The sequence below is a fragment of the Caretta caretta genome, chromosome 2 (assembly GCF_965140235.1).
Source record: "Caretta caretta isolate rCarCar2 chromosome 2, rCarCar1.hap1, whole genome shotgun sequence".
Lineage (NCBI taxonomy): Eukaryota > Metazoa > Chordata > Testudines > Cheloniidae > Caretta > Caretta caretta.
This window is the reverse complement of record NC_134207.1, coordinates 14,348,061-14,369,006: the sequence shown is the minus strand read 5'-3', so window position 1 is coordinate 14,369,006 and position 20,946 is coordinate 14,348,061. Positions and strand designations below refer to the sequence as shown.

General features: G+C 42.3%; 1 protein-coding gene across 3 annotated transcripts in view; it reads left to right on the top strand.

The window, feature by feature from the left end:
- Positions 1–20,946, top strand: part of KHDRBS3 (KH RNA binding domain containing, signal transduction associated 3) — a 205,368-nt gene that overhangs the window by 60,434 nt on the left and 123,988 nt on the right. For all 3 annotated transcript variants that reach the window (XR_007355434.2, XM_048841719.2, XM_048841720.2), the window contains exons 3-4: positions 16,648–16,764; positions 19,935–20,081. Coding sequence is in view for 2 of the 3 variants with exons in the window: in XM_048841719.2 (XP_048697676.1) it covers positions 16,648–16,764; positions 19,935–20,081 (264 nt within the window). In the remaining variant the exon portion in view is untranslated. The remainder of the gene's footprint in view (positions 1–16,647; positions 16,765–19,934; positions 20,082–20,946) is intronic.

The following is a 20,946-nucleotide window of genomic DNA, read 5'->3' as shown; positions in this document are numbered from 1 at the left end:
TTCAATAAGGACAAATGTGAAATACTCCACTTAGAAAGGAACAATCAGTTGTACACCTACAAAATGGGAAATGACTGCCTAGGAAGGAGTACTGCGGAAAGGGATCTGGGGGTCATAGTGAATCACAAGCTAAATATGAGTCAAGAGTGTAATGCGGTTGCAAAAAAAGCAAACATCATTCTGGGATGTATTAGCAGGAGTATTGTAAGCAAGAGACAAGAAGTAATTCTTCCGCTCTACTCTGCGCTGATTAGTCTTCAACTGGGGTATTGTGTCCAGTTCTGGGCTCCACATTTCAGGAAAGATGTGGACAAACTGGAGAAAGTGATTAAAGGTCTAGAAAATATGACCTGTGAGGGAAGATTGAAAAAATTGGGTTTGTTTAGTCTGGAGAAGAAGACTGAGAGGGGACATACATTTTCAAGTATGTAAAATGTTGTTACATGGAGGAGAAGAAAAATTGTTCTTAACCTCTGAGGATAGGACAAGAAGCAATGGGCTTAAATTGCAGCATGGGTGGTTTAGGTTGGACATTAGGAAAAACTTCCTAACTGTCTGTCAGAGTAGTTAAGCACTCGAATAAAATGCCTGGGGAGGTTGTGGAATCTCATCATTGGGGATTTTTAAGAGCAGGTTGGACAAACACCTGACAGGGATGGTCTAGATAATACTTAGTCCTGCCTTGAGTGCAAGGAACTAGACTAGATTACCTCTTGAGGTCCCTTCCAGTTCTGTGATTCTAAGTATACATAGACCATCCCTGACAGGTGTTTGTTTAACCTGTTGTTAAAAACCTTCAGTCACAGGGAAGCCTATTCCAGTGCTTAACTATTTGGATGGTTAAGAAAAAATGTCTAACAACTAACTTAAATGTCCCTTACCGAAGACTAAACTAATTACTGATTGTCTTTCCTTCCGTGGACATGGAGAACAATTTATCACTGTCCTCTTTATAAGAGACCTTAACATATTTGAAAACTTATCAGGTTCCCCATCAGTCGTCTTTTCTCAAGACTAAACATGACCAGTTTTTTTAAAATCTTTCCTCATAGGTGTGGTTTTCTAAACCACTTATCATTTATGTTGCTCTCGTCTGGACTCTCTCTCCAGTTTATCAAAATCTTACTCAAGGTGTGGCGCCCAAAGCGAGATACAGGTCTCCAGCTGAGGCCTTAGTGGCTCCAAGTAGAGCAGGACAGTTACCTCCTGGAATTATATTCACCTTTTTGCACCTGCATCACATTGTTGGCTCTCGCTCAATTTGTGATCCACTATAACCCCCAGATCTTTTTCAACTGGCTAGCCAGTTATTGCTAATTTTGTATTCATGTATTTGATTTTTTTTTCATTCTGACCTGTAGTACTCTGCATTATGGACAGCATATACTGGTTTTACTTCAAAGATCTGAATTTCCTATTACGATGTCTAGATGTGGACAAGTTTCAGAGTAACAGCCGTGTTAGTCTGTATTCGCAAAAAGAAAAGGAGTACTTGTGGCACCTTAGAGACTAACCAATTTATTTGAGCATAAGCTTTCGTGAGCTACAGCTCACTTCATCGGATGCATACTGTGGAAAGTGTAGAAGATCTTTTCATACACACAAAGCATGAAAAAATACCTCCCCCCACCCCACTCTTCTGCTGGTAATAGCTTATCTAAAGTGACCACTCTCCTTACAATGTGTATGATAATCAAGGTGGGCCATTTCCAGCACAAATCCAGGGTTTAACAAGAACGTCGGGGGTGGGGGGGGAGGGTTAGGAAAAAACAAGGGAAATAGGTTACCTTGCAGAATGACTTAGGCTTGAATAGAGACTGGGAGTGGCTAAGTCATTATGCAAGGTAACCTAAGTCATTCTGCAAGGTAACCCTATTTCCCCTTGTTTTTTCCTATTTCCCCTTGTTTTTTCCTAACCCTCCCCCCCCACCCCCGACGTTCTTGTTAAACCCTGGATTTGTGCTGGAAATGGCCCACCTTGATTATCATACACATTGTAAGGAGAGTGGTCACTTTAGATAAGCTATTACCAGCAGGAGAGTGAGGTGGGGGGAGGTATTTTTTCATGCTTTGTGTGTATAAAAAGATCTTCTACGTTTTCCACAGTATGCATCCGATGAAGTGAGCTGTAGCTCACGAAAGCTTATGCTCAAATAAATTGGTTAGTCTCTAAGGTGCCACAAGTCCTCCTTTTCTAGATGTGGTTAAAACCACTAAAATCCTAGGGACTGTCAGCTTTTAAGTAAAGCATGTCTATACAGAGAGTTAGTACATGGCAAACTGTGGTGTAAATTGACAGTGTTGCAGCATGCTGTGCATTAACAGGTCATGTGAGCCCTGCTACTGCATGCTAAAAGATGTGTAGTGCACTTGGACCTATTGCTGTTTTAGCTTTCTGCGCACTAGCAGTCCGTATCGAAAAGCCCTAAGTGATTTTTGTCCTTACTTCATGAAACCCCTCTCCTCCATTATATTTTGCTTATTGTACTACATTATTTTTCTTAGCCAGTCTCTGTTTGTGTTGATGTTGGTATGAAATAGAAAGTTGTCAGTGATTTATATTTAATATAGATTCTGTTTTTGGGTGACCAAGTCTTTGTTATGAATGCAGATAAGATGCAGAATGCCATTTTGTTACCAGCCTAACTTTTTGAGTAGCCTGCAGAGAGAACCGTTGCTTGGAGATGGTGTGATTTTAATGGTTTACACCAGTGAGTGCCTAAAATAGGGATGATTCTGCGCCGAATAATTGAGCATGAAGGTTTCGAGTCAACCCTGTGTAAAAGTTAATAGTCCTGCCAACAGTTGTAACAAAAAGCTTTCACGTTGCTGTCAGTTAATAGACTGAGCAAGAGAAAACTCTAAGTACCTGCCCCTCTAGACCTGTAAAAAGAAGGAAAAAAAAAGGCAGATGGCATTTTGGGACATTGATGCTGACTCTGCCCTTTGAACCTCTCTGTCTCAGGCAAAAATGCAATTTAAGAAATACACTAAAAATTATTTAGTTTAAAATATATTTCTACTTCCTAACTAAACTTTTTTCATGCTTTAATCAGTATAATGTTGAAGGGTGTTCTGTCCACTTCATTTACTAACTGACCCTCTGACATAAATATAAAGGGAAGGGTAACCACCTTTCTGTGTACAGTGCTATAAAATCCCTCCTGGCCAGAGGCATAATCCTTTCACCTGGAAAGGGTTAAGAAGCTAAGGTAACTTCACTGGCACCTGACCCAAAATGACCAATGAGGGGACAAGATACTTTCAGATCTGGAGGGGGGGAAAAGGCTTTTGTCTGTCTGTGAAATACCTTTACCGGGAACAGATCAAGGATGCAAGCCCTCCAACTCCTGTAAAAGTTAGTAAGTAATCTGGCTAGAAAATGCGTTAGGTTTTCTTTTTTTGGCTTGTAAATTCGCTGTGCTGGAGGAAATGTGTGTTCCTGTTTTTTGTGTTTTTTGTAACTTCAGGTTTTGCCTAGAGGGAGTCTCTGTGCTTTGAATCTGATTGCCTGTGAGATTATCTTCCATTCTAATCTTAGTGTTTCTTTTATCTTTGTTCTTCTAATAAAGTTCTGATGTTTAAGAATCTGATTGGGTTTTTGGGTCTTAAAAAAGACTGGTTTGTGCTCATCTTGCTTGTTCTCAAGCCTCCCCAGGAAAGAGGGTGTAAGGGCTTGAGGGGCTATTTTGGGGAAATAGGAACTCCAAGTAGTACTTTCTCTGTGCTTTGTCTAAATCACTTGGTGGTGGCAGCATACTGTTCAAGGACAAGGCAAAGTTTGTGCCTTAGGAAAGTGTTTGTGTTTTTTTAACCTAAGCTGGTAGAAATATGCTTAGGGGGTGTCTCATGCTGGTCCCCACATCTGTACCCCACAGTTCAGAGTGGGGAAGGAACCTTGACACCCTCTCTCATTATTAAGATGTTCTCTGGACCCCTTCTAAATTATACTTTTGGCACACTCTGTTCTAGGAAAAGGAGGGATCCCCCATTATTCCATTTTGAGTAATGTTCTGAGCAATGTATCTTAAGAGTTTGGTGCTCAGATTTTTTATACAATGAATGGAGGAAGATAGGCACCTAAGAATGGGATTCACAAAAGTCAGCACACTAATAGCCAATGGAAGATGCTAAGGATAAGAATGTGTCCTGATCCCTGCCCCTCTCGGGGGTTTGATGCCTGAGTCTGGGCTTCAGGGAGCTGTGAACCCTTACTTGAAGTTAAGTTCCTAAGGTCGGTCTTACAAGGGAAATCCTTCTCCCACTCTGCCCACAGCTTCTTTCTTGCAACTTTTAGCCCAGCAGTTGGAGTATTCACCTGGGATCTGGTATATTCTGGTTCAAGTTCCCCCTCCACCTGAAAGGGGTAAGAGATATTGAACAAAACATCTACCTCTTCGGGGGGTGCTCTACCCACTGGGCTGTGGGATATTTTGATGTTTGTCTCCCTCAGGCTGGCCTGTTGGAGCAGGGGGATTGGATCCTGTGTTTCATATATACGGCCATTCTTATGCATGTTGTCTCTCTGCGGCCTAAGGATTTCATTAATTATTTATCCCAAGTAGAACAGCTTCACCGGGAGAGATTGAGGAAGGGTGGCAGAGCGATGAAGTCCTCCTCTAGAGCTGAGATGTAGGTGTCTATGAAAACAAGACCTGAATCATCATCATATTAGATTTGGCTCAGGCTCGGCTCCCCAGTCAAAGGTATAACCTGTGGCATAAGATGGGTCCCCCTAGGGCCTCTATATTAACCATAAACCAAGTACCTGTGGTACTGGCTAAATCAACAGGTCACATTTCCTCCAACACAGACTCTTCGATATTGGCACACAGCAGTACCTGACACTGGTACCGAGCTCCTGGGTACCATTATCACTGTCCCATATGTAGGAATGTTGACTGTGTCAATGCCTTCCCAGATAGAAGAGCATCGTAGCGCGCCAGAAAAAGTAACCACTGCTGCTGAGCATGTACTCCTTTTCATCTTTTATGTCTTTTCAGATAAATAGTCCTCTCCTGTGCATCCCCCTTCTCTATGGTTATTAGAGAGGAACTTAGGACACTGTTCTCTGAGCAGTAAAAGGCATGGGTCTCATAAAGAACAGGCCCCCTTGGTATACTCCCCTGGATCCATATTCATATGGTTATCAGTCACGTCCCTACTAGGTACCCTTGGGTATACAATCCTGGTCCTACAAATGAACATTCACTCCTGCTCCCTTATAGGGTTAGATACACTGCCTCTTAAGGGTACGGTATGTTTTTTCCCAACTAGTTCAGTTGGTAAAGTCATAGATCCTAAAGAAAAAGGAGAGAGTGTCATTAGGATCACCAAAAACTTGTGGAAGAACAATTCATCCTGGCTGCAATTTTGTCACTCCTCTTGTGCCTTGTCCAGTGGATGACTTTAAGGCATTCCAAGTTTTGATGAAACACGTGGCTCAGATCCTTGACATCCTGCTGGAGGTAGTGCAAGAGAAGTTGCATAAGCTGTTAGGTATTCTATACCCTTTAATACCTTGCAGACTGGCTTGTTAATGAAGGATTGTTAAACTTGCAAGGAATCGTGGCAGACTCCAGCATCAATATTGACAATATTCAGAAGAGCAGATAGATGTACAAAGTGCCTCCCAAAAGCTTTGGATAAATCTATTCACATCTGGGGCCAGGGTTGCATGTCATGATAGTGCTTGAGAGGAGCTGATTGCCCAAACTTTCCTGCAGACAGCTTTGGAATCGTCTGACATTTGCAGCATCCACCATAGCTACATTTAGACTCCTAAACTTTTAAGACCAGAAGGGAACATTGTGATTATCTAGTCTGACCTGCACATCACAGGCCACAGAATCTCACTCTCCCACTTCTGTCATAAACCCATAATGTCTGACTGAGAATCCACAATTTACTGTAGATCTAACCAGCAAGTGATCTGTGCCCTGTGCTGCAGAGGAAGATAAAATCCTCTCAGGGTCTTTGCCAGTCTGACCTGGGGGAAAATTCCTTTTCCAACCCAAATATGATGGTCCATTAGACCCCGAGCATGTGTGCAAGACCGACATGGCAGACACTTGGGAAAGAATTCACTGTAGTAACTCAGATCCCTCCCCATCTAGTGGCCCATCTCAATGGCTGAAGATGGGACACATTTTCTACTAGTGGGGCAGGTGTGCCACATGCCATTGTAGACGGTTTCATCATACCATTCCCCCTCCATAAACTTAACCAGCTCAGTCTTGAAGCCGGTTAGTTTTTTTTGCCCTCAGTACTGCCCTTGGGAAGCTGTTTCAGAACTCCACTCCTCTGATGGTTAGAAACTTTCATCTAATTTCAAGCCTAAACTTGTTGATGGCCTCTTTATATCCATTTGGCCTTGCTCTTTGTTCTTGTGTCAATATTGCCCCAAGTTGTCAGATACTCAAGGAGGTCTGACAGTTACACGGTAGAGTATGGTTGTGATCTATTCAGCTCCAAGACCAATGAGGCCCTTGATTTAAGACTGTAGGGCTATCTTGCTTTCTTTTTCAGGGTATAAGCCCAGAGAGCACAAGTCAGACCTCAGAGGTCCCATCAGGCAGCATCCCTCAGCCCCATACACCTGTAGTCTGCCAAGAACATCCAAATCACTGAGGAAGAAATTCCAGTGCGGATGATTCTTTGCCATTTCCTTAGCTGCTATCCAGTCTGTGTCTTCCTCTTGGCAGAAGGTTTGACACCATAGTTAAGACCTGGCAGAACCTATGAGGGATCTAGAACTGCTGCCCCTCCTCTTTATGGCAAATGTTTTGCCCTTTTCGGGGAATAGTTGGCTGGCATCACCAAGGTGCATCTCAATTTGTCAGCAAAGTATATTGCTTTCTTACTCTCCGTCCCCATACCTTCTCAGGGATCTTTTTTGCTAGAAAGTGTTGGAAGAGGAGTTGAACTCCGTTCTGCAAGTTGGTGCAATGGAGGTGATGCTTGTAGAGTTCAGGGTCAGGGGCCTGTATTTCCACTGTTTTCTAATCTCAAAGAAGGAAGGGAGGTTGTGCCCTATCCTAGAAATATGATGCCTCCAAGTTTCTCTGACATTTAAAGTTCATAATGGTGAAACTGGCTTTTATAATCCCCTCATGACTGGTTTGGGGCTCTTAACCTATTTCCACCGGTGTCTTCATCTGGTACACAGGAATTACCTCATTTGTGATATGGAAGATTGCCCTCCAATACAGGGCCCCCACCTTTGGTCTTTTCATAGTGTTGAAGGTTTTCACCAAGTGCCTAGCCACTATGGCCGCTCACTCGAGATGTAAGGTTTTCAAGCCTGTCCATTTCTTTGCTATTAGCTCATCCATAGGAAATTACCCTAGCAGCTGACCAGGTTGACCAGTGTAATTTAGAGGTTCTGTGCTACTCTGGACCTCCAGATAAACAGAGAAAAATCCACCTTTGTGACAACTCAAAGCGTAGAGTTCAAAGGGGCTGTATTAGATTCTAGGTCAGGAAAGGCTTATCTAGTATAAGAAAGATTCTAAACTACATAGTGACCTTTTCAGCCATCTGTAGGCTCATCCAAAGACATTAGTAAGAATGTGCCTTGCACTTCTGGGTTGTATGACCTCTTGTGTCTATTGCAGTTTGCCACACTTCAGTTTGCCCTTTATAAGGGTACTTGAAATTAGTGTATTTGCCAAGCACATGTTGCAAGGACATGCAGATGATGCTCTCTTAAGAGGTCCTTTCCTCATAAAATTGGTGGAAAGATCTACTTCAGGTGTGCAACTTCTCACCTCTTGTTACCAGGATTCTGCTGAGAGATGCTTCGACTCAAGGGTGGGGTGCTCATATAGAGTCCCTACAGACTTCCCCCAAAAGTTTGTCTGCATGAAATGTTCTGGATCTCATAGCCATCTACCTGACAAGCAAAGCGTTCCTTCCCTTGCATCAGCCGCTGACAGACCATACAACAGCCATGCACTACCTTGACAGACTGGGGGAGCAAAATCATCTTCACTCTCTTTCAGGAGGTCTTGGACTTAGTGTATTTGTTATCAGATAATGCCAGTGGCTCTGTACCTGTCAGATGTTCAGAATTCTCGAGCAAAGGAAAAAAAACCTCAACTAGATTGACTTAAAAAACAAAGTGGAACAGTGTGGCTATCTGGACATCCTGACATTTGTCTCGCTTGAAAATCCTATTTCTGCTATTTTGATCTATTGGCTAGACCTAAAACAATTGGCACTTTTCATTAATCCCATAGGATATCTAACAGCAATTTTCACACATCACCCTCCTGTTCAGGGCCACACACCATATACGTTTCCTGAAGCTCAGGAGCCCCAGCTTTTCTGGGACCTCAGTATAGTACTAACAAACTTTAATGGGTCCCCCCTGTATGCCCCTCTTGACTTCCTTATCTGTCTATGAAGACTACCTTCCTTGTAACTTGGAGGTAGAGACAATTCAGACCCATATGGTTAGCTCACCTTACATGGTGATCTATAAAGTGACTCTTACACCTCACCCCCCAGGTTTTGCCCAAGATTGCTTTATTTGAATCAGTCTATTCACCTTCTGGTTTACTTCTCCAAGTTTCACTCAAATTAAAGGGAAGCTAAACCACACATGCTTGAAATAATGAAAGCTTTGGTCTTTCAGGAACTCCCCTAGGTTTTGTGACCTTTACTGACAGGGTTAAGGGTCAGACAGTACTCATTTAGACAGTCTCAAAGTAGGTAACTTTTTGTAAGATCCTTCTGCAATTTAGCCTGGTTAAAGCCACCTGTCTAGATTACAGCTTAGTCCAGCCGAGTATGGGCAGCCTCTATTGCTTCCTTAAGATACATCCATTGCAGGATACAAAGAGATCAGTCAACAAGTTCTCCAAGCCCTGTTCCTTAGTTGAGGCTTCCAGACTGGATTTTCACTTTGGGTAGAGCTGTCCTGCAATACTTTTTTAAATAGGACTCCTAGTATCTACCTACAAACTAGGGGGTGTAACTGCTTACTAGTCACCAGAAATGAGATCCCTATGGACAATTACTTGAAAGAACTGCTACTTACCTTACGGTAACTGTTGTTCTTTGAGATATATTGTTTTCATGGAAGCCATGACCTGCCCTCCTTCCCTGCTTCTGCATAGTCTTGTAGCTTTGAGATTTTTGTATCAGTGAAGAAGCTGAGGGATGGTTGGGCCCAATCTGTCCTTTATGTCCCCAATGGGGGAGAGGTCCATGAGCATCCAGGGTGCAGATGTGGCTCCAACAGACATTGCTGGCCAAAAGAATCCAATCTCATGTGCATGGGATGCATACACACCAGAAGTGGAATCCTTGTTGACAGTACATCTTGAGGAATCAGTTACTGTTAAGTAACTACTCTTTTCCATTTTATGAGTAAGTAGTTTGTTGAGCCAGTTCATCCTCTCGGAAACCTGACTTTCTTTGGCATTAGAAGGAATATGGGGAAAAATGGCTTCAGTCAATAATAAACTAGTTTTCTGAAGAGACTCATCATAACTTTGGGGGCAGTTACTTCCCTTCTAAGGTAGGTTAAAATTTAAAGATTGTTTCATATTGACTTTTGAGAATGACTGGTATATAGATATAAAGCTGTGAGCAATCTACGTATTGTATTCCCTTAAGTATTAGTCTCAATTATGTACTCTCAGCAGTCAGAGCCTGTATTGTGGGTTTATCCCCATGTTAAATTGCTACTGTTTACTTTACTTTAAAATGACATTTTGGTCTATAAGCATTTTGTCTACTGTTACAAGTAACACCAAAGATTAGTGTAACCTTTTCTTCTTTCTATCAGTGTGTTTATATTGCACATTTGACAGTACTTAATCTATTTCATAGGTCAGTGTCTCTTGTTTTGCATGGATGTTTAACACAAATAAAAAGAGGGAGGAGTGAGAATTCTTAAAAACAAAACAAAAAACAGGAAAAGATGATTCTAAAGTGACAAAAATTCCTACAAGGAATTGGGGACAGATGTAGTACCGGAAATTGCTTTGGAATTTCTTTAATTGTTTAAATCTAAAGTTGCTAACGTTGTTTTAAGATCTGTTGTTGTAATTATAGCTATGGTTACCAGATACCCCAAGTGAAGGGGGCGAATATTGTATAATACAAACTGGGTGCTTGAAATGGAGAGTCCTTGAAATGGAGAGGTGTTTTTTTTTTTTTTTTCCCCTGTGGAAGCTTTGCATTTCTTGGAAGAGGCAGAGGAAATTCTCTCAGGGTTTTCTGATATCAGACTGTTTAGGAACAATGAGTTCCGAATGCTGAATAAACAATCACAACTGTACTCTGTTTCAGGGATCCCACATGACAGAACCCCCTAGCGGAGGACCTAATACGCCATAAAGCTACCTGTAGCTTTGGAATTGGCTAGTTAGAGCTTTGCAAATAGACCATTTGGTCAAGTGTTTATACTTTCACTAAGCATTTAAGCTGGATAGATAGCATGCTCTGCAGATTTGTCTTTGGTGGGGATAAACAAGGATTACGTGTCTTATTACGTATCCCCTCTACCCCGTAATTTATATGTTTAAACTTGATTTAACATTGATATTCTTTTCTAGCTGAAACTCATACAGGAGATTAAATGCCTAGGAAAGGAATGTCCTTTGTAGTCTGAATGTAAATCTGGAAAAAAAAATCTGTTTCTGATTCCTAATAAGGTCCAAGGATCCAAGACTTGGGTACTCAGCTTTATACAGACTTGGAGGCAGACCGTGCCTGCTGTCAAAGGCAGAGGAAGTGTGGCTCCACTTGAAAAATCCGACCTCATCTGCCTCTCCAAATGCAGGCAGACTAGCTCCTGCTGCTCCTGCAGAAAAAAGGGGTGGGGAGGTTGTCAGGGTCTTCCTTTATTGAAAGAGAGGGTTGCCTCAGATACTGGAACTCTGTGCCAGCAGCTCACCCATCTGGGGTGCTCCAGGATGAGAAACTAAGTGGGGAGGAGAGAGCAAGACACTGTTTCCTATACCTCTCCTGTTGATTAAGTGCCTGCATGAAGATGTGCCTGTTCTGTGGAGGCCCAGCCTCCTCTCAAGTACTCAGGCAGAGGCAAAGATTCCTGTAGCCTCAGTCCCCAAGCAGCCAGGAGAGCTCCCAGGAAGCGGTGGCAGCATCTAAACAGCAACATCCCCTAGACCTGGGACCAACAAGTGGTGAATCCCTCATTTTCCACCACATGGGGATAATATAGTTTGTAGTACAATGTTAAAGGGTCAGGGAAGTTTCTCACCCAGCAGCTGGAGCCAATTCTCAGTCAGTACTGTTGACTGCAGAGCAGCTGCCCACCTCCTACCCTGCAGCTATGGCAGTGATGGAACTAAGGAAAAGCATCTGGGACAAAACAAGGAGAGTATGCTAAGAGGCAGTCAGGCCCAACCCTTCCCTCCATTCTGCAGTATGCCCCCTCCCCAGCCCTGCAATGGCTCAGGGCTACTCATTGCCAGCAGTGTCAGCCCAGCGCTGTCTCCCAGTGCTGTAAGTGGGCCAAGGGGGACTCCCTTTGAACCTCCAGGACTGGAGCCTGGGATGACCCCTGCTTCTGGGGTGAGGTCAGCCTGTGTTCAGGCCATGTCCAGGAATCTCCCTTGAACAAAGCTTGGGAACTTGTGAATCTCTTCTTCACCCAGTCCAGCAACACCTTCAGTCTGAATCTTCTATTTCTCAGGACAGGAAAGTTGCTGAAAAGAGTAACCACAAAGTTCTTCCCTCTCCAGGGCACTGTCAGAATGAAATTACTCTTTCTCCTTCTGGGGAGGAGGCAGATCAAGGACAGGTAGAAGAAAAAGGTCTCTGACATTCAGATCCTTCAAGTTTCCGCAGCATAAAGCATGGGCACGCAAAAAAGAGTCCCCAAGCGCTATCTCTTGAAGAAACTGATTCAGGGGATTCCTCTAGGAGGTACTCTAAGAGCCACAAAGTGGAATTGGTTTCCCTTCAGCTGTATACATCAGCAGAGTGCAGAAGGACAGGTATTCTCAGCACATGGCTCCCCTGCTTACCTCCCCAGAGTGCACCAGGGCAGATATTCCTCCATGCCAGTGTACCCTATTCATTTTCCACAGAGTGCAGCATGATGGGGGATAATCAATGCTGGGGCCCCCTGCCCACCTTCCTAGAATGCAGCATGGCAAATCAGTGCAGAAAAGACCTGGCCATAAATAGGTGCTGTCTCCTCTAAGCGTTCATATCCTGTGCTCCCCTCAGGGAGTCTCCCAACTTAGGGGAGAAATGCCAATGCTCCTAATCAGAACTAGAGACTCGAATAATATATTTTAAACAAAAGCCAATCACACACGGGATAGACTTAGACTTTCAAGGCAGAGTGCGCTGAATACTTTGAGAAATGTAAACTGCAGTTATGAAGTATACAGATGCCTTAGGCAAGCTATAGCTGTATATCCCTCATGCACTGTGTGTGTGTGTGTGTGTAATAGTGGGGTGCTTAATAGCTCTAATTTCCAGTGTATTCCAGTGTCACACCTGATAGTCTGGGAAAGCATCAGACTGTCCTCCTCAGTTGCCACTGTAGGTCACCAGGCCCTGCCATCCTGGTTTTTGCTCCCAGCTTCTGTTGCAGGTTGCCACATGCCTTTCTACCTCCTTCCCCCATCAGATGGCTCTGGAGTGATGAGAGGGATAGCAGCCCAGATGTGGAAGAACTGGCAGGCACTAAGGGGAGTCTTGCCCACCATTTCTTTTTTCTACTCCATGCTTCTTCCCAGGCCTCCATTTTACAAGGCCAGAAGATTTGTTGGTGTTCACCAGTCAAAATGTATCCTATCATCACTGCCATAGATAAATGTTCCCTTTCTTTGATTGTCAGGGACTCGTTTCTAACTGGATGAGATTTTTATCTGAAAGAGTGACTGTGACAGTCTATACCATTATATTCACCACTTTTTCAAGACTCTGACAGGTGTTGCACAAAGTATGCCTTGAGATACCATTTGAAAAGTCACAATCTGCTGAACATTATTATCCTATTGAAATATGTAGTAATACTAATGTCAGGTTATGAGATTCTACTGTATATTGTTACCCAGAATTATAACATTTCAGTAGCCCCTACAAACCAGTTTTTCAGAGACACACACACACACTGGCCCCAGCCAGGTGTTAAAAAACAGAAGCTTAAATGGCCATTCTCACGTCCTCAGGAGACTGCTTGTCATCTGCACCCCAGCTGGGGGTAATCCTTGAAGAAGGGAGAGGGATATAACAGAGACAGTAACCTCCAACTCACCTCTCCTCCCCCATCTCTCTGTTTATGACATCAGTGAATACTTGAAGGACACCACTAAAGGAGGGGGGTGGTCCCAGGCTGAAAGGGGACCCAAGCTGTAAAATGTACAGCAGAACACGGTGAGGATAACCTTTTGCTTTTAATTGCCATTATCTTGTTAAATTAGATTAGCTTGTATATTACCCTTTTTTTTTTTTTTAATTTTTTTTTGTAACTAATCCTGCCTTTTTTATGCATCATTACTGGTAATCACTTAAAATCTATCTTTGTGTAGTTAGGACACTTATCTTATTGCTTTGAATAACAAGGTTGGTGCATAGATCACTTCAATGAAATGACGGTCCTATGAGCTTGCATTGTTCAGTAGTGTGCTGGGTAGTACAAGACCCACATTTCTGGGTGGGAAAGTCTGGACTAGGGAACTTGCTGATGTTGCTCTGCAGTTTAATTCATGAGCAAGTGGTCAGAGTGCTCATGTATTTATCTGGAAGTGAATTTGCATGCTGAAGGCTATGTGAGCAGGTCAGAAGTAGCGGTTCTGGTAGCAAAGCAGTATTAAAAGCACCTCAGGTTATAGAGTTAGAATCATAGAATATCAGGGTTGGAAGGGACCCCAGAAGGTCATCTAGTCCACCCCCCTGCTCAAAGCAGGACCAATTCCCAGTTAAATCATCCCAGCCAGGGCTTTGTCAAGCCTGACCTTAAAAACCTCTAAGGAAGGAGATTCTACCACCTCCCTAGGTAACGCATTCCAGTGTTTCACCACCCTCTTAGTGAAAAATTTTTTCCTAATATCCAATCTAAACCTCCCCCACTGCAGCTTGAGACCATTACTCCTCGTTCTGTCATCTGATACCATTGAGAACAGTCTAGAGCCATCCTCTTTGGAACCCCCTTTCAGGTAGTTGAAAGCAGCTATCAAATCCCCCCTCATTCTTCTCTTCTGCAGGCTAAACAATCCCAGCTCCCTCAGCCTCTCCTCATAACTCATGTGTTCCAGACCCCTAATCATTTTTGTTGCCCTTCTCTGGACTCTCTCCAATTTATCCACATCCTTCTTGAAGTGTGGGGCCCAAAACTGGACACAGTACTCCAGATGAGGCCTCACCAATGTCGAATAGAGGGGAACGATCACGTCCCTCGATCTGCTCGCTATGCCCCTACTTATACATCCCAAAATGCCATTGGCCTTCTTGGCAACAAGGGCACACTGTTGACTCATATCCAGCTTCTCGTCCACTGTCACCCCTAGGTCCTTTTCCGCAGAACTGCTGCCTAGCCATTCGGTCCCTAGTCTGTAGCTGTGCATTGGGTTCTTCCGTCCTAAGTGCAGGACCCTGCACTTATCCTTATTGAACCTCATCAGATTTCTTTTGGCCCAATCCTCCAATTTGTCTAGGTCCTTCTGTATCCTATCCCTCCCCTCCAGCGTATCTACCACTCCTCCCAGTTTAGTATCATCTGCAAATTTGCTGAGAGTGCAATCCACACCATCCTCCAGATCATTTATGAAGATATTGAACAAAACCGGCCCCAGGACCGACCCTTGGGGCACTCCACTTGATACCGGCTGCCAACTAGACATGGAGCCATTGATCACTACCCGTTGAGCCCGACAATCTAGCCAGCTTTCTACCCACCTTATAGTGCATTCATCCAGCCCATACTTCCTTAACTTGCTGACAAGAATACTGTGGGAGACCGTGTCAAAAGCTTTGCTAAATTCAAGAAACAATACATCCACTGCTTTCCCTTCATCCACAGAACCAGTAATCTCATCATAGAAGGCGATTAGATTAGTCAGGCATGACCTTCCCTTGGTGAATCCATGCTGGCTGTTCCTGATCACTTTCCTCTCATGCAAGTGCTTCAGGATTGATTCTTTGAGGACCTGCTCCGTGATTTTTCCAGGGACTGAAGTGAGGCTGACTGGCCTGTAGTTCCCAGGATCCTCCTTCTTCCCTTTTTTAAAGATTGGCACTACATTAGCCTTTTATTAGCCTTTTACATTAGCCTTTTACATTAGCCTTAAATGTTCATTGACTACTCCAATAGCAGGTTCTAATCTTTCTGTTAAAACTGATGTTCTAATTCTTGTTAATCACAGGATCAAAAAAGGATCATGGTCAGTGTCTGATAAAATAACCCCTACAGTAAATTACCTTTCAGTATTACCTCTCCAGGCAGACACTCAGGCATATAGAAAATATAGGAATTTTTTATCAATATGCTATTGAATTTCCTTTCTTTTTCTGACAAATCACAGTTGAGATCAACCTAGGTGCTTGAGCTCCTTGGTGTCAACAAGTAGGATCTGCCGATAGGGTGTCCTCCATAACAGCTCCTTGATCTTTGGAAATGGTTTCTGACCTTGGTCTGATTATAGCTTAAATCTGTCGATCATAAGTAAGGCTACATTTTAGTCATATGTATTTGTAGTAAGTCACCCCAGATCATGGGCAGGAAACAAAAATTCACCAGTTTTAACCTGTCCATGACTTCTACTAAAAATACCAGTGACTAAAACTTGCAGGGGGCTGCCCGCAAGCTGGAGCCAACCCACAAAGCTGCGTAGCCGTGCCTCCGCCTAGCATCTGAATCAGGGGTTGTCGCCGCTTCCGGGGAGCCCCCCCAGGCAAGCGCCGCCCGGAGCCCACCTCATCCCGTCCCGTGCCCCAATCCCCTTCCCCCTCCCACATCCAAACTCTGCTGCTGGGGAGGGGAGTGTGTGGGAGCCTGAGGCTACCCCAGCGGCCCGTGCAATTGGCGCAGGGGCTGCCCGAGCTGCCCCTGAGCCAGGCGCACTGGCCACTACAGAAGTCGTGGAAAGTCACAGAATCTGTGACCTCCATGACAAACTGGCAGCCTTAATCATAAGTGCTTATCTTCTTACGGAGGGTTTTTGAGGGGTGAGGTTCAGGGGGCATATTCCTTCACAGATAATTTTTAAGGAGCATGAGCTACCTTTTCTTTTAAGAAATAAAAAGACTTGATTGGTTGCTTCTTTATACGGTTGAGTTAGCTTCTGAATTTATTTTTATATTGAACTGGGCTTTTAGACAGTGCCCAGAGGTACTTCGGGCTTAAGGGTTGGCATCTTTTTCTGTCTGTCCTAAATCTAAAACAATATAGTTGAACGTGAATTGAGTTCTCTTCATAGGATTTGAAAGTTTTTTGTGTATTGATGTTTGTAGGTTTCTGTACAATGGGAGAAGTCACTGAAGTGGTGGTATCTATTCCACATATGTTTGTTTAATGGCTATAAAAGTTGTGACCTAATCAATTTTTTTTTTGTTTGCAGCTACATTAAGCAACATCTTTCATACTTTGTTGCAATTCTACATGACAGTTCCTCAGTGTTACAATATTTTTATTGCGTTTTTGTTGTTTCCTTGCAGTTCAACTTTGTGGGAAAACTTTTGGGTCCACGTGGCAATTCACTGAAACGTTTACAGGAAGAAACATTGACAAAAATGTCTATATTGGGAAAAGGTTCCATGAGGGACAAATCCAAGGTAAATCAAGTAGCTGAAACATTTTAGTGCATAGGACATCCATGATATGTGGCTTCCTTTAGTCTTCCCAGCACAGTTTTTGCGAAAGTGGAAAAAGCCAAGAAGAACTAGAAAATGAATATAAAACAAAGCATGTGTAGGCCAGATTCAGATGTGGTCTGTTTTTCCATATGAGTCCTCCGATTTTGCAGTGAACTCTACGCAAGCAAACCCCTAAACATGTGAAGATAGTGAAGTCAGTGGGGCTCAGCATGGGCTTGTGGGTCTGCCCACTGCGAAACACATCTCAATATTGAGATGTAAGTCATGAACTTTCCAGAATGTTAAATGTCTGAGGAAATCATTTAATGGCAGACAGACGTAAAACTTGTAACATGAATAGCCATTCAAAGGCATTTTGAAATATTTATTTCAAGTTAAACAAATGTAATAGTAGGAGAGAAAAGGATGAAGTTATTTAAAACCAAACTGTCTCAAAGAATGCAGGGAGGAAAATTTAGACCACTGGCATATTGTAATGAAGTGCCTCCCAAGAAAATAATTACAGATACCATGATGATGGGCATCAGAAGTGTGTAGGTAGATGGTGATGTCAACTACACCACCAAACTGCACCCCAAACTTCTCATGCCCAGCCCCACCCCTTCCCACACCCCTGCCCTGATCGCCCTCAGTCCCAGTCCAGAGCACCCTCCTACTCTCCAAACTCCTCATCCTCAGCCCCACCCCAGAGCCCGCACCCCCTCCCGCACTCCAACCCCAATTTTGTGAGCATTCATGGCCCACCATACAATTTCTATTCCCCGATGTGGCCCTCGACCCAAAAAGTCTGCCCACCCTTGATCCAATACATCCAAGCGCTATGCACACTACTGTTCCACTTATTAGGTTTTTAAATCCTTTCGCCAACAAATTTCCTAGGGATGAAATCTAGCATATGGGCTCTCTATATGAGCAAACTTTGCTTATTGTGATTTTAAACAAATTGTTGAAATCTACATAACTATGTTAAAATTAGGCTGATTAAATCCCTTTTGTTTTGTACTCTGAACCTGCTACCACTCAAAGAATCCTAGATATTTTCCATCTTTCTTCTTCTAAGTCATATAGTGTCATGCAGGATTATTCACTATCATGTTTTCCAGTGGTATGTTCTCTTAAATTATTCAAGAGCTTATGCTGTTTCCCAAGGGAGATTATTATACAGTTTGATCATTCTCCGTTAAGTTTGTGATATCCAGCTTAAGTTTTTCAGTTTTTAATTTAATTCATGGTGCTCTCACCTGTACTCTTTGGACCATGCTAAATTACTCTTAAGCAGAAATTTTCTTTAGCACTTTGAGAAGTCTGATTTGTTAAATGAGCTGAAGAGGAGCTTTTGAAAAAACAAAACAAAAACCTTCCTAGCTACAACATTATAGTCATTGAGGGAGGTTTTTACTTTCTATTTTTGTGGTCCTTTCATCATTTGTATTGACAAGATGATGGTTAAGGCTACAAGATTCAGCCAACTAATTACGATGTGTTAATTTTCCTGCTCTGAACGCTCTATCAACTAATCAGATTACTTTGCTTTTCCAACCAATTTTGCAATATTCATATATTGTGTACATTTGACGACAACAAAGATTACCTACAATAAGCTAGAACTGATTGTCATAACTTTAACTCATAATTATGACAGAGAAGGAACAAATAAGAAAACTTTAATCTGTAATTAATACTACTATTTTTGGACCCATTAAAAGAGATGTTAGAGCACTATTAGTTTCTTACTTAAATAGAATAAATGTCAGGAATAGCATACTTTTTAGAGCCTCGGATAATTGACAGAAAAAAATTCAAATCAAATTATATTAGTACTTAGGTTAGCATACTCTTCTACTGCTTGTCTAATAGCACAACGGAACCATGCTTAGGCTGTTAGCAGTGCTTTTTGTGTTGGGATTTTAAAACACAGTTGTTTTTCCAATGCTTATTAAAAAGTCATCAAAACACATTTCAGGCATAAGTATGATTTTTAAATTGATGACCTCCTTTAAGCCTCTAAGCATTTCCAGAAATTTCTGTTTCCAGAAATCTGAGCGCACACACAGATTGAACTGAGTGTTCATTCACTTAATAAAAAGGAGTACTTGTGGCACCTTAGAGACTAACAAATTTATTTGAGCATAAGCTTTCGTGAGCTACAGCTCACTTCATCAGATGCATTCAGTGGAAAATACAGTGGGGAGATTTATGTACATAGAGCACATGAAACAATGGGTGTTACCATACACACGGTAAGGAGAGTGATCACTTAAGGTGAGCCATTACCAACAGTAGAGTGGGGGGGGACATTTTGTAGTGATAATCAACCCCCCCACCCACCACTGTTCCTCAGACGTTCTTGTCAACTGCTGGAAATGGCCCACCTGTCACTACAAAAGGTTCCCCCCCTCCCTGCTCTCCTGCTGGTAATAGCTCATCTTAAGTGATCACTCGCCTTACAGTGTGTATGGTAGCATGTTCTCTATGTATATAAATCTCCCCTCTGTGTTTTCCACTGAATGCATCCGATGAAGTGAGTTGTAGCTCACGAAAGCTTATGCTCAAATAAATTTGTTAGCCTCTAAGGTGCCACAAGTACTGCCTTTTTTCTTTTTGTGAATACAGACTAACACGGCTGCTGCTCTGAAACCTGTCACTTAATAAAGATTATGCACTCTCTCCAGCTAGCCTAGAAGTAGGTTGGTGCAAGAGGAATGAATGGAGTAAAACCCCCAATGTTGAAACAGTAAATAGAACAAAGATATTTTTCACGCTGCTCACAAATACTGAGAGTTTATTTTAATCAAGGCAAAACAATGGAAACAATTCTGTCTGTTAGAGGAACCAGTCATTGTCTCAGGGTAGAGATCTTATCTACTAATTTTCTCTTGAGTAATATATACTTAATAAAACATTATTTGATAGGCAGAATAGCAATATTGTAAAGTTTTTCATTGGCTTGGAGTACAGTAGAGAATATTAATTTATAATTTCCAGTTATGTTTCCATTTAGTATTTGATCCAAAAAGTACATGAACTATATGTATATGGCAAACATCTCAAACACACATTCATTTTACATTTTTTTTCTTCTCTTTTTGTGATTACATTTTAACAGTGAAATTTTCTGTCCTTCCCAGGAAGAAGAGTTGAGAAAAAGTGGGGAAGCAAAATACTTCCACCTAAATGATGACCTGCATGTTCTCATTGAAGTATTTGCCCCACCAGCAGAGGCATATGCCAGAATGGGGCATGCTTTGGAAGAAATCAAGAAGTTCCTTATCCCTGTTAGTATTGTAATCTTACACTGCTGTTTAACGTATAATCTAACCTAACCCTCTCTTAGGTTTTGAGGGATGTGTACTATAACTCATCTGAGAGATCATTTGCACTAGATGTGAATGAAAATATTTAAATTGTGATATTCCCATGTAAAGTAAAACATTTTAATATGTGTATATTAATAGGAAGGCAGCATGATTATTTGTGGGTAGGACACTGGACTGGGAATCTGGGAATCAGGAAACCCGGATTCTATTCCTGGCTCTGACATTAATGTGCTGTGTGACTTTGGTCAAGTCACACCAGCTCACCATGTCTCAGTTTCCCCATCTGTAAAATGGGGACAGATACCTTCCTTTGGAAAGCACTCTTAGATCTATGGATGAAAATCGTTATATGTGAGCTAAGTTATTTATTACTGGTGATATGCCTGTTTCCCAATAACTCATCCTAATTATATTTTTGATTTAGCCACTTCTGTTTTAAAATTGAATATAATTTGGAGTTAGCTCATTATCAAAAATACATTGTCAAAACAAATTAGGTAGCAATTGAATTGATTTTTAAACCAGTTTTATATTCAGGTGTGGCAATATAGCTTTAAAGCAACTTTTGGTTTCTTAGTAGTAAAACACAAGGCAATTCAGATGTCCCTGGTAACTTGGGTTTCTTCATGTAGGCTGTTAAGGAAGTCCTTAGAAAGAGTGGGCAATATGCAGACCCATGCTTTTGCTTGCTGTTAGGTTTGGGTAAGAGGCAAATATGAGGAAATTTGCATTGCAATTCAAAAAGTAGGAACCATTACAAAATAAATAAATCTCCAATTTCAAATGACAACTGAGTGAAGGCAAATTAGCCATGGTTACCTTA